At 39.4% G+C, this 14706-nt stretch overlaps 1 protein-coding gene across 1 annotated transcript in view; it reads left to right on the top strand.

The window, feature by feature from the left end:
* Cubn (cubilin) overlaps positions 1-14706 on the top strand; it is a 291759-nt gene that overhangs the window by 249278 nt on the left and 27775 nt on the right. The window contains exons 63-64 of the mRNA XM_008833899.3: positions 701-830; positions 2630-2847. Coding sequence (XP_008832121.1) covers positions 701-830; positions 2630-2847 — 348 coding nt within the window. The remainder of the gene's footprint in view (positions 1-700; positions 831-2629; positions 2848-14706) is intronic.

Here is a 14706-nt window from a genome sequence, read left to right as displayed (position 1 = left end):
TTACAATGGAGCTCTATTTTGTTTTATGGTTACTACATTGTTGACTAGTGGATATAACCGAGGGCTCTGGGCTATGAATTGCCAGAGTTAAAGTAAGGAGTGGATTTAGCTTCCTCATGCTTATTGAAGACAAATAATACAAATTTGGGCAAGTATAATATTTATGAGCCTCATAACTAAATACAAATCTATAGAACCTAAGAGCGAGGCATTTGGCTCACAGAACTAATCGAACTTGTAGTTCCAAAATGATTTCCAACTCTTCACTTTATAATATTCTATGCCTAACAGAGGAGATCTGAATCTGTATTATTTCACATTTCTGGACTTCAGTTTCCTCAGATTTCTGTAAACAAAACACAACTTGGATTCCGCCTGCCTCTCCTAAACACCATGTCATCTGTTGACCAGTCATTACGAGTGAAGGGACAGACGTGTCCCAGCATGTGCGGGTTCTTCCCCAGTTTTCACAGTGCTGATTCAACTCAGACTTACTCCTTTCCAAAACATGCCTTAGAATATTCCTCTGTTTAACTTATTTTCCTCTTCCTTGGAAAAATAAAACGATTTCTAAGAACAATGGAGATTTAAGTTATTTTAAGGAAAATTGCTATAAATGTTCTTAGCTCTTATCTCAAAGTGATTTGCCCATGTTGTGGATAAGAATTGCCCCTGAGCATTCCCTTGCTTTCTGTTGCAGCCTGTGGTGGAATATACAACAGATCCACTGTGCTCCTCAAGAGTCCTTCCTACTCCTACACCAACTACCCAAACAACGTCTACTGTGTCTACAGTATCCACGTTAGAAGCAGCAGAGTGGTTCTGGTTAGGTATGTGAGATACGTTTGATTGTTTAAGAAAATGTTCTCATATCTGTCCACAGAAAAGCTACTCCTTTGGTGATGGGAAACATGAGCTCTCATCAGTAGCCTGATGGACTCTAGAGGAAGTAAGAGGGCTCCCATATGGCAATGAAACCTAAGAAATGGTCTTCTCAGCCTCACACAATCCAGTGGGGATTGAGGTTGAAGCAGGAGCTCTACCAGTTAAAACAGGTCTTATAATTTCACCTTAATCTTCATCTTTAGTTTCAAAATATTCAGCCAACTACCAAAACCCTTTAGGAAAAGCATCATGTTTTTTAAGGCTCACAAAAGGGAAATGTTTACTTTTCGCTCTTTCAAAATCATTCTATACCATTCTGCTCATTGGCGCTCCTAGCAAACATTATTGAGAGAGCAAAACATAAAAATAAGGACAGAAGATCAAAAACTGTAAATGAGTTTTAAAAAATAAGCCTACCATATAGTCCTAATGTAAAGCCACATAGGATGCCTTCCTTATTTGGATTTCTGGGTACAGTTACTTAAAAATGAGTCAAATGTCAGGTGTGGTGTCACGATCCTTTAATCCCAGCCCTTGGGAGGCAGGCGTAGGCAGATCTCTGCGATATCAACAACAGCCTGGTCCACATAGTAACTTCCAGGTGGGCTGGGACTAGAGAGACCCTGTCAAAAAACAGTAACAATAACAACAAAAATCCAAAAAATGACAGTCAGTGAAAACATTTTTTTAAATGACAATGCATATGTTTAGAGTAAAATACTGATTAAGACCATCCAAGTAAAAGCAGAGGTGCATCTGCCAGGAAGGTTTTAAGTGATAGCAGACCGTGGTACCAGCTTAGTGCCCTCTCCCCCCCTTCCTACAAGCAGGTTCACTATGGCCCGGCAAGGAAGCCCAGATTATTGTGGTCACTCGATGGCTGGCCCGTGGTCATGACAACTTCACCCTTACTTTGCTTCTGTGAGCATCACAGTAGTGGAAGGCAATGTACCAGCACAAGTTGTGCTTTGAAAATGTCTTCCATCGAGTGATGTCTAACCCTCTGTTGACATTCTATTGCTGGAATGGGTCCTATGGCTGCACCAGGCTTCAGTCTGTATCTGTAAGGCAGCCCTACCCCGTGCTGGGAAGGCAGAGCCATCCAATCAAACACAACAGAATTTGATTCACTCTTTTATACCACTGATTTTATACGTTATGTATTTTATGGGAAATAATTTCATATTTCTGCTTTATAAAATCATAATTTTACTGAGGTTCTGCTGCTTACCAGATGCTATAATTTGGGTTTAGCATAACCCCTCAGCCATGCTCATGCAAGCCACCCTAATTAAATACAGTGGGGTACATACAAAAAACACATGAAAGGAAGAGGGGACTCGCTGGGAGGACGAAATGGCACAGCACGGGGGTGAGAGGTGGTAAGGGGGATGATCAAAGTACATTATTTATGTATGAAATTATGAAGGAATAGCAAAATTTAATTTTAAATTGATGTCCATTGGACCTAGACTTAAGCCTTCTTGAGGTGTAGAACCATACCTTATTTGACTTTTTATCCCTTACTCTGAGCACAGTTATTAGCATGTTATAATTATTCAAATGCTGGTCTCACTACTTGAATCCATCAGTAAAACAGGGTCATAGGTATAAGCTTCTTACCAACTGAAATTTGGATGCTCTGCTATCAGTTCTTTTCTTTATCTCTCTTTAAAATTTTATAAGAACTAAAGATTCCACTTAAGGGACACCCAGAAGTATTAATACAAGGTCCATCTCACAGGTTCAGTGATTTCGACGTGGCTCCTTCCAGCCTCTGTGCTCATGACTACCTGGAGGTCTATGATGGTTCCAGCACTGGAAATCGGTCTCTTGGAAAATTCTGTGGTTCTAGGGTTCCACAAGATATTAAGAGCAGCAGTAATAGCCTGACCTTGCTGTTCAAGACAGATTCTTCTCACACAGCAAGAGGTTGGAAGTTAATTATCCGGGAGACATTAGGTAAGCATTTTGGATATGAAAGTCTTTTTGTGACTCCCACTTTTCTGCTATATTTAATGTTTTCCTATCTAATTTCAACTGCTTTTCATTTAAGGATAGAGGAGGAACAAGAAGAAGGCCCCATTGGCCATGATCACTTTATTCAGGTGTGGTGGTACATGCATTTAATCCCAGCACTTGGGAGGCAGAGGCAGGTGGATCTCTGTGAGATCAAGGCCAACCTCATCTGCATAGCCAGTTCCAGGCTAGCTGGGGCTACAGGGAGACCCTGTCTCAAAAAAATGGTGAAAAGTCTTAGAGAATTTTAATTTCATGAACAGATTTGACCATAAAGAAGGAAGGCTTAAGAATACTACAATTGGGCAGGACGAGCTTCATACAAACATTCAGGTGGGAAATGTCCAAGGCTTTAACTAACACAAGTGGGAATGGAGGCAGAAGAGAGTGGTATCCCAAAGCTACTTAGAAGGCAGAATATACCGCAAGTGTAATATTAGGAACTTGATGGCACATTGCTTGGGAAATGTGAGTTAAGGATGAGGTCTTATGAGCAATTTGTTGAATTGTGATACCTTGGTCTATGATTTCTGGGAAGAATGCTATATTTAGTTTGCTGTATTTGGGTTGGAGGCCCTTTCAAATACATTAAGTGGAGATGTCTAGGAGGATATTGAAGCAAGGAACTGGGCTGGAGATAGTGGTTTCAGAGCCATTGAGAGGTGGCAGATATAGCAAGGTGTGAAGATAAACTGAAAATAATACATCAGTTTATTCCCACTGCACATGAAAGATAATTATCTATATAAGATTAGCACAGATATTCCAATCATTTAAAATAAACAGCAGTCAATCAGTTCTCTGTTTATACTATAAATGTCGATGGTATGATTTATATTTGACTCTGAAAAGTGTTTTGAGTTTTTTCCATGAATATTGATGTAATTAATGTTCTAAAACCTAACAACTCCTGAAACAAATTTTATACTCGATAAAGAACTAGAAAGATGGGGCTGAAGAGATGGCTCAGCGCTTAGGAGCACAGATTGCTCTGACAGAGGACCTGGTTTCAATTCCCAGTACCCACAAGGCAGCCAGCAACTATCTCTAACTGCAGTTTCAGGGGATCTGATGCCTTCTAACCTTGTCAGGCATTGCAGGACATGGATAGATGCACGTCCACATAAAATGAAAAAAAAAAAAAAGAGAAAGAAAAAAAAGAAAAAGAATCAGAAAGATGTGAGGACTTTCCTACAAGAAATGCTTTGGCCTTTTTGGCTGGGGCTTCCTTTTTCTTTACGCCACGGCATCTTTTAACCCCATCTTTGTGACATGAAAACAGAGATCACCTGAAACTTCTTTATATTTTGTGTATTATATTTTTCTACATTTTATTTGTTTATTTTAATATTGTATTTATTATTTTTACTTTATATGTATGGGTATATTGCCTGTATGTATGTAAATGCACCAGTGTCGTGCATGCCTGTGGAGGTCAGAAGAGGGTTTCAGATCCCTTGGAACTGGAGTTAGGGACAATTGTTAGCTGCCATATGGGTGCTGAGAATTGAACCCAGGTCCTCTGCAAGAGCAGCCTGTACTGTTAACTGCTGAGCCATCTCTTTAGCCAAATTTTTCTGCATTTTAAAGGGTTTATTTTGTTTTATTATGTATATGTGTCTGTGTGAGTGTGTTCAAGTGCCCTTGGAGCCCAGAAGAAGGCTGTCAGATCTCTTAGGGCTGGATTTACAGTTGCATGTGAGCTGCTCAATATGGGGCTAGCATCCAAATTCTGGTTCTCAGGGTCCAGTGACTGTGCAGCAAGTGCTCTTAACTCCTGAGTCTTCTCTGTAGCCCCATTTATGCGTTCCTTGAGAGATGTTATTAGGCATTTTTGTTTTTGAAAGCTCCTCATAACAGGACATCATGGTACAGACACCATGACAATTTTATCAGAAAATTTGTCACATACCCTCCTTAGCTGTCATGATAACTTGAAAGCAAATCTCATAGCACACAGAGTTGTCTTACTAGAGCAGTGTAAGTAAAGTGGCGTACAAAACACTGACGGCCATTTTGAAAGAAAAATTAGCTTTCCTTTGGATACTTTAGCTTTGCACAAAAGGGCTGATCTGTTGCCTCCAGCATGGGCTATTTTGCAATGAGATGTCGTATGTTTGCTCGTGTTCCTCTACCTGTGTTCAAGGTGCTTTTCTTTGTCCTGATCTGTGCTCGCATGACCACTGGAATAGCAGTTGAAGTTCTTCACTGAGCTGAAGTAACACGGGGAAAATCATACACCATCAGGCACATTGTCTGTACATGAGTCATTGAAAACTTACAGTAAATTACTGTTTTCCTCCGACTGAAGAGAAAACGTTTAAGTGGAGAGAGTAAAAATAGAGTCAAATTCCACACCAGCATTGGGCTACACTGTAGTTCGTGAGAACAATTAACCTCTTGTTCACCTGTATAGATATGACGGTCCACTTGAAGACAGTTAAGAAATAATTTGAATTGATCCTTCATGATTTTTTAGTGAAAATTCAATATGATCATTTCTTTTTTGAGAGCCCCACTAGAGATCTGCTTGCTTCCGCCTCCCAAGTGCTGGGATTAAAGTCATGGGCCACCATCGCCAGCTATGTATGATAATTTTAAATTATGTCTTGCAAAGCTTTTTAGCCCACACAAATAAGTTTGTCAGTCTAAATAACTTTCAATTTTGTTTTGTTGTGTGTGTGGTGAGGCAAAGGAGAAGCAATAGCAAAAGTTGTAGTTCTAGGGTTTATAGAATCTTTCCATTACAAACCTTGAAGAAAAATTAAAGGTCAGATGAGGTTAATGGCATGTATCTTCTGCTATCACCCCCGTCTTTCCTGTAAGGAGACTGCAACTCCATGGACCAGACAGTGGCTGTTCATTTCCAAGGCCATCAGTCGCCTGGGAAACAACATGTTCTCTGATTAAATAATTGATGTGGAGGAGACCATTATAGCCTGTGACGTTTCTCAGCTAAATCCCTTAAGTAGAATTTTTGCAACTCTGCTGTATAGATTATACAGATGACAAAAATTTATGCACATTTGCCTTAATTTTTCAAGTCAGTTTACAGAATCATGTGACTGTTAGTCAAGCTTCTCCTTGTGCTTTAGTTGTATTTTATTGATCAGAGAGAATTTGGAGGAAATATCTGTAGTGGATAATTAGTAAATATGTAGTGAAATTGGGTCTCCTTTTTGTAGAATTTCTGCTCAAGTGTGGGAAATAAGTTAAAGATAAACTAAAATAAGCAATGTGTCGGCACTAATATCTAACCATAATGTGAATTATGTGATGTGAATTTGCCTTGTATTTCCCATGAATGTCAACGCTACCTGTGTAATTGATCCAGAATTGCCAAAAGTCAGAAAATGATAGTATTGGACTTCCAGGATCCAAGAAACTGAAATTACCTGAGAAAGAGAAGCATTTTTCTGGACCAAGTGAACATCTTGTACTAGACCACAAATGGCTGTGTGATCCACCACTTCTGTGGATTTGGCTGAAGTGGACCAGCACAGAACTGACATTAAAGGCAGTTTTTTGTTTTTTTTTTTTCCCTTAGAAACTTCTCTGCTTATTATCAGCCTTTGCTTACACGTGTCATGGATGAAATACTTTATATTTGAAAATGTGGTTTTTGTTTTATTCTGTGGTGGGTTGTTTTGTTTTGTTTTGTTGACACTATGTAGCTCTCACTGGCCCACAACTTGCTATATAGACCAGGCTGGCCTCAAACTCAGAGATCTACCTGCCTCTGCGTCTCAAGTTCTGGGATTAAAAGCAATGGCTACCACACCGGGACCAAAAATGTGTGTTTAAACATCACTGCCTCCATTTCTTACTGAACTGATACTGTGCTAGAGCAGCATACTCTGCAGTCTTTTCACGACACACACCTCTCACATTGTACACAGAAGTTTGAGATACAGGGCTAGACCTTTTCTTTTTTTGCTTTTCTTTCTTTTTTTTTTTTGTCTTTTTGAGATAGGGTCTTCCTGTAGCCCCAGCTGGCCTGGAACTCACTATGCAGACCAGGCTGGCCTCGAATTCACAGAGATCCGCCTTCCTCTGCCTCTGCCTCCTGAGTGCTAGGATTAAAGGCGTGCACCACCACACCCAGCTAGATCTTTTCTTTTTTATTTGCTTGTGCATATGTGTATGGCGTGCATGCATGTGTGCATGTAAGGGGCCTGAGATCTTTGTGGGAAGTCCTCTGCACTGTGTTCCTTGAGGTGAGGTCTCACAGCTGGACCCGCAGCTCGTTAACATTGCTAGTCTAGCCACCTTGTTCAAGGATCCACTGTCTCCACCTCCAGAGGGCTGTAAATACAGGCAGGCTGCCATGTCACTCCGTCTTTTATGCGGGTTCTGGGGATCCAGTCCTCAAGCATGGTTAGCAGGCACTTTCCTCACCCTAATTGTTTTTAAAAAAAAGCAATGTAGTCTGTAAGACTTCACAATTCCAGTATACAATACTAAACTCAGCCCAATTAAGATTTTCGACATTGAAATCGGTGAGTGGAGCGAGAAACAGTAAGGAGTCCCCTGCAAACTGTGCATCCTAGAAGGGCAAAGCCCTGTCCCTGGAGAAGACAGCAGAACCACGGCCAGAGACATTAGTGGCTGGAAAGAAAGCTTAAAGCTCCAGGCCTCCTGCTGCCCACAGCAAATATGTTGAGGATCTTCCTTTACCTGGGTATTTTGTCATCTAGAGGGTGAGTCAGGTGGCATTAGTGTCAGACTCAGGGACAGCTCTGACAGAAAGACAGAAATATGAAAATACATGTCTAGCAAGTACAGAATGAATCACAGACCAACTTGGGCAGGAATGTGGCCAAAGGGGAAGACGAACCGTAATCAGGATCCAGGTGCCCAGGATGTGTGGATTCATCGCATCACTGCCTGGGACAAAGCTTAGAAAAATCCTCTAATATCCCTCAATTCAGGAGGCTCAATAGCAAGCATTACTACTTTCTATCTTTTAAGACTCTGTTAGGGGTAGATTAGTTCCTAGAACATACCAAAGCTTCCCTAAAGTGCATTTAGAGCCTATATCTGAACCAAAAGGTTAAATTCTAATTAAATCCTGAGGCCTTACAGAGGCTTTGCACATAATTGTTGGTCTATCAATATTGGTTGTGACAAGGAACTAAAAATAAACGAATAGATGATGTCGACTTCAAAGTTACATCTAGATATGCCTGGTATTGCATCTCATACCCACATTCAACGCATTCTCATATTCAGTCACAGTTCATATAGTTCTGTTAAGCTATGATACAGGGAAAGAAACAGACTCCCTTTTGTCCAGTACGAGGGATACTAGATCCAACTCAGTATTTGTGGCACATGTGTTTGGTCTCTGGATTTTGACCTGCCATCGTGACACTTGGAAAATATCTTTTAAATGTGCTAAAAGCGAACAAGTGGGTGGGAGGGAGATGAGAGAATTCAGAAGGCTTGACCTCTAAAAGGGATTAAAAAGGAAGGTACGAAGACAACACTGCAGAGAGCCTGGGGCCACCGAGATGAAAAATGTGGCTTAACAAATGCAGCCGAATCCAAATACCCACTTCAAACTTCAGCCTCTGGTCATATTTAGCTTTCCCAATTGTGGTGTTAAGTTTCAACGCTGAGAGGCACTCTGAAACTCTAGCTAAGCAATGAAAGAATGCACTTTCAAACATTCATGGACTGTAAAAATAGACGTGTATGTGTCTGTGGGGGCCGCTGAGCAGCTGGAGATAAGCTGCTGCCCCCTGACTTCTGGAAGTTCAAGTGCAGTCAGATAGCTGGACAGTCACTTGAATAATTTGACAAATCACTGCTCACATAACTCTCTGGTTAACAATGGTGTGTATGACTAGAAAGCAACCAGGGTATCTGTCTCATTTCTTAATGTCATTTTCTCCCTCTTATGAAGTCAGAGAGAGAGAGATGAGCTGAGACTGTAAACCCATTTAAAGAAAACTAGACTACGATCATTTCTGTGCTTTTGAAGCCTGGTAACTTTCACCGTTGATCAGTCCTCCCCTGGGGGATAATGACCAAAGATGAGGTTATCTGCAGGTTATTCCTAGGGGATTCATTAAAAAGAGATTTTGCTTAGCGTAGAATGTGGGAACAAAATTTAAAAAATGACTAGTGCTCAGTTCATCAAAAAAATCATGTAGTAGACAGGGGTTGAATTCTCCACAACAGGGACAAAAGGAAAGGTTTTAATAAACATATTCTAATACTGTCTAAGAGCTTGTACCCCTCAGAATGGCCACATTGTTGTCCCAAATCTCAAAGGGTAGGGCCGACTGTCCTTGAGAAAATAAAGCAGATGATTTTGTAGAGGCAAAGCTAAATTAAGTTAACGGCAAAATAAGATAACACTCTGAAAAGCTTCCAGGGGAGAAAGAGATGGAAAGCAATTTCTCTACAGGACCAAAGCCACACCCTCTGCAAAATGCAACTCAGCTTTGTCTCAGAACATGGGATGTTTGGGGTTAATTTATTGTAACCACAAATTTCCTTTAATAATTATCCTTATTTGACTTGGCGTGACATTAATATAGCATTCTTGGGAACCTAAAAGGAAAATATATTTAATCAGCAATAAAAATTTTAACATTCTTTAGTCATAAATGAATTGCTTCGGAATTTTTAAAGAAAATATTATGGGACTCTGTTCCTCTTTTTCTAATTTAGGAACAATCTGCTTTCTTTGTGTGTCACAAATCCTAGGGCATAATGATAGGGACTGCCTGTCAGGAAGCATCTCCTTCAAGCTACCTAGACTGCTTCATCTAATGTTCACAACCGGGTCATGGAGCAGGAATTACCACATCTTACAAAGGAACTACTTATTAGCGATTAAGTCATTTGTTTGCGGTCAAAGTGTTAGTAAGAGGTAAAGCCAAGCATTGTGAACTAGGTTTGACTGTCTCCCAAAACCACACTTTTCTAATCTACCTACACTGTCTCTGGGGCAATTGATAGGAAAATCCAGGGCTGTGGCTATCCTGGGCTTCTCTTTACATTCATCTTTTCATACGATGCTGCCTGTTTTCAAATCACAGGATGCCAGACCTGGACAGTACATTTTTGATGTACTATTACTGCATAAATATTGCATGTAACTAGAGCAAATCACGCTCTTTGTTTTCATAATAAAAAGGTTTTGCATAAACAACACTATTCATTAATGCCAAAAAATAGTTATGTATTTATAGAAATGCCATGTTTATAACAAAAATAGTATGTAACTTTTATGTATTTACTTATTAGACATATTATGTAACATTTTGTAATATGCACTATTATATGCTTTCAATATACTTAATTTATTAACTATTTGCATAAATTAATAGTATACTTATAAATATAATTTATGCAGATGTATTATTTATATGTTTATAAATAGAATGGATATATATTGTGTATATATGAATATATGCAGTAAAAGCCCACTATCTTTATGGTGTTGTTGATGGAAAAATGTCACATCTGTCTTTCTGGCTTCACATACATAATGGTAGAGATTTAGCATAGCTGTAGGGAATATATTTGTACTGGAATAAAAGGATAATAAACCTGTAGGAACCTGTAGGCCTACATTATAATTTCCAACTTAGTAAAATTCCTTACCACAGCATTCTAACAAAATTGAGGCATTTAGACATTTATTTTCATGTGTGGCCTCATTCACATACACCGGCCTTGTACTTCCATTTAGAAATTGAGGAACTAAGACAAGGAACTTGTCTCTTTTGAGACAAGATCTCCCTGTAGCCCCAGCTAACCTAGAATTCACTATGAAGATCAGACTGGCCTTGATCTCACAAAGATCCGCCTGCCTCTGCCTCCCAGAGTACTAGGACTAAAAGTGTGCACCACCACACCTAGCTCTTTACTCACAAAGGAGTTAAATGCCTTGCCAAGGAAATTTAGCAAGTTCTGAGAGGTGGGAAATATCCTTATCACCATTAAGTACCACCTCCACCAGCATAGTGAAAGTTGAACTGTCAGCAATGCATTGCAGGGACTAATACATCAGTCAAAATAAAACAATTTCATTTCCTTACTTAAATTATTACTGTAAAACTACTGGTCTGATTTTATAAACTCCTCTTTCTTACTTCCTAATCTACTTTATGACTACTAAATAGCAAAGTACTATCAATCCTGCTTTCCTTAAACAGAATGCTTTTGAAGGTTTTATGATTTCTGATTATGCAGTTGTCAGTGTTGAATAAAATCATACTCCTCTTAAATAGAGCATAAACACATATCCTAAAATCTGCAAATTAATGACTTTGTTCTGCCTGTTGAAACCTAAAACTCTGGATTAAAACTCCTTAAGTAATAGAACTAAAATCATTTATTGTTGCATTTTTTTAGCTATAAAACAACCCCCCTAGACACTATTTTTAGCTTTTTGGTGAAATTTTTACTGTTGTCCTTCTGAATAATTGCAGTCAAATATGCATGAAAGTCAATAAAATTAACTTTGAAAATAAACTAATACACAGGACCAAAAAGTCACTTTGCCCAAAAAGACCTATATATACATGTGTGCACACAGTGCCCATATGCATGTGTCTACAATATAGTAACAGCTTTAACTAATCAAAAATAGATTTAATTATAAAAATTCCCTTTATGAACTTATACCAGAAAGCAAAGATCCATCTAATAAGAACTATTTATATTTCTATGTGTTTCTTCATTGGTTTTTACAATAATATTCACTAGCTGCGTATTATGCAGACAGTGATTTTTAAGAATACAAGGGTGAACTCAACAAGGTCTTATGCTTGATGGCCCACTCAGAACAGAAGTCAGTAACTCATGGAGGATCACAGAATATGAATCCTAAATTGTACTGTAAGTTTTGGAGCATCAAATAACCTGGACTCGAACCTAGTTTATACATCCTAATAAGCACTTTGCTACTCTATCCTGAAGAATGTATTTGATATTTGGCTTTTTCTTCCATTTGAAGAATTTAATGTGTTTGTATGTAATGGAATCATTAACACTGTTAAGATTCCGATCAACTTTGGCACTGCTGTTCAGTGTTTTCCTCCACCTCTTTATGTGTTCCTTTAAGTATCCCTTCATGCTTTTCAAAGAAAATTTTATTTATTTTGTGTGCACGTGTTTGGAGACCAAGGATACAGCGCACATAGGGATCGGAGGACAACCGGAAGGAGTCCTTCAAAGCGTTGCCAAGACTAAACTCAGGTCATCAGGCTTGCTGAGCCATTTCTCCAGCCTCTCTTTTAAAAAAGCAATCGCTTTTTAAATCACTCTTATATTATTACTCATATATTGCTATTTATTTTAACTCTTACCTTACAGATTACATTATTCATCTGTTGCTTGACTTTCCTTTGAACTAGGGTGGCATCTATAGCCGAAATTATGGCTCACGCAAATTCATCTTGATGCGTGTAATGAATAGTGGATGACTTCAGATGGCTTTGTTTTCCTGAAGATGCCATGAACACTGCACCAGCCTCCTGTTTTGTATGGGTCTGCGTCTATGCAGAGTTAGTGCAAACCTGGACTTAGAATGCTACCTAGTGTTATAGCGTCAGAGGTCACTAAAGATCTATTAGCATGCAGAACAGACAAAACCAGACTCTAGGAAAGATGTATGTTCAATGTGCACACCATCCTTCCCCTTATCCTGCTGGTCATTCGTGACACTGTCTGAACATGGAAAGGAAGGCTTGTTTTGCTAAAGTTTGTCACCTAGAACTGAATCGTGACCTTTTTTGAGATGCAGTTACTCTCAGAGCAGAACTAGTCTCACCACATCATCCTTAACTCATTAGAATCTAATTTAAAAATATCATTTTGAACTTACAGCAATGTTGTCAGCATGCACAAGACCCATGCAAACTGAATCAGACAAAAACCAACAAAGAACTAGGAAAATGGGCAGGAGGTCACAACTCTGGCTAGGAACTACTGGTGAGAGAGAGAGAGAGAGAGAGAGAGAGAGAGAGAGAGAGAGGGTTGATGTCAGGTGTCTTCCTCAATGCTTTCTCCATCTTGGTTTTTGAGCTTGGTTCTCCCACTGAACCCAGAGCTCACTCACTGGCTGGACTGAGATTACAGGTGTACACCAGCACTTCCAAGGTTTTACGTGGGTGCTGGGGATCTGAACTCAGGTCTTCACCCTTGAAAAGCAAGCACTTTACAACTGTCGTCTCCCTAAACTCAGTTTTTATGTGTATTTATTTATTGTATGTGTGCCTGCTCACACACACACACACACACACACACACACACACACACACACACACCGTGGTGCACATGTACAGGACAATGGGTGGTTTTCAGAACTTGGTTCTCTTCTTCCTCCATGTGGCTCCCTGGGGATCAAGCTCAGGCCCTCACGCCTTTGGGAAGCACCTTTACCTGCTGAGCCATCTTGCTGGCCCTCAATTTTTAATTGACTTATCTACTTCTGGCCTTGTGTGATATTTGTGTCCGGTTATTTCAGTTCTACATATTTTAAGCACATAGAGTGTTTTGGTGTTTTACATAATCAGTGGCCTGCAGACACTCCTTCTCTCTTATTCTTTTGGGCACCCTGAGTGTTTGTGCTTCCACGTGGGATTAGTTATTTCATTTAGGAGAACTCTTCTGCTTCTTCTATTGTGGATTTTCTGAAAATGATTTTTCTCTTTCATTTTTGTCTGAAAATATTTTTATCTAGTTTTAAATTTTGTGTCATCTATTCCCTAAATATATTGCTTGAGTTTCTTCTCATTCAGCACTTTAAGGTACTAGTCCATTGTCTTCTGGATTCCATTTTGATATTCGGTTAAGAGTCATTCTCTTCTATACTTTGGGACCCTTCCCCCAAGCCCTGGGCATCTCACTGCAGAATAATGAACCCTACAATGAACTGTCACTGCTGTTGGTTAATTTATTTTGGCCATTCTGGTAGAGACATATTAACTAACAGCTCACAGAGTGTTCCGTTTCTGTTTCTCGACTGCAGTTTCCGTGTGCTTTTCTGGCATCCATGTTGCCTTTTGTCACCTTCTGAGCAGTCTCCACTGTGGAGGCGTGAGTGTTCTCCCCACCCTTCCCAGCAGCCCTTCCTTTGCAAGCTTCTGAATGCTGTGTTCTTCTCCACATCTTCTTTTTTATCCTTTTGAAGGAACGGTCCAAAGAATAAAGTATTTTTTTTAATCTCGATGAAATACAATTTAGGAATTTTACCTTATGATATATTGTTATTGTGGTGGGGTCTCCCTAGCCCCAGCCTGCCTAGAAGTTACTATGTGGACCAGGCTGGCCTTGATCTCACAGAGATCCGCCTGCCTCTGTGGCTTTACCTTTTATAAATCATGGTTTTAGTCTCACATTTAAGCATTCGTTGACTACCTTTGAATTTTGAAGATTTTCTACTGTTTTCTTCTAGAAGTATTATAGTTTTCCATGATTCATTTATATTTTTTCATCCATTTAGAACTAATTGTGTTTAAATCTGAGGCTTAAGTTGAAGGTAGTGATTTTCTTGTTTCTTTTTTCTACCTCTGCATGTACAATTGCTTCAGCGTCATACACTGAAAATACTGTCCTCCCTTGTTGTGTTACTTTATGACCTGACTAGAAAGCCAGGCAGGCACCCCTGTATGGGTCTATTTCTTGATATTCTAGTCTTTTCCAATAATTTCCATGGCTAATTCTCCATGATCATCACAATATACAGTAAGTCTTAATACCAAGTGGAGTGATTCTTTCCACATTATTTTTTCTTTATTCAATATTGTTTTAGTTATTTAAAGACCAGTGTCATTCCAA

The sequence above is a fragment of the Nannospalax galili genome, unplaced genomic scaffold, assembly GCF_000622305.1.
Source record: "Nannospalax galili isolate Female #2095 unplaced genomic scaffold, S.galili_v1.0 scaffold976, whole genome shotgun sequence".
In the NCBI taxonomy this organism is placed as follows: domain Eukaryota; kingdom Metazoa; phylum Chordata; class Mammalia; order Rodentia; family Spalacidae; genus Nannospalax; species Nannospalax galili.
This window is presented reverse-complemented; position numbering and strand designations above follow the sequence as displayed.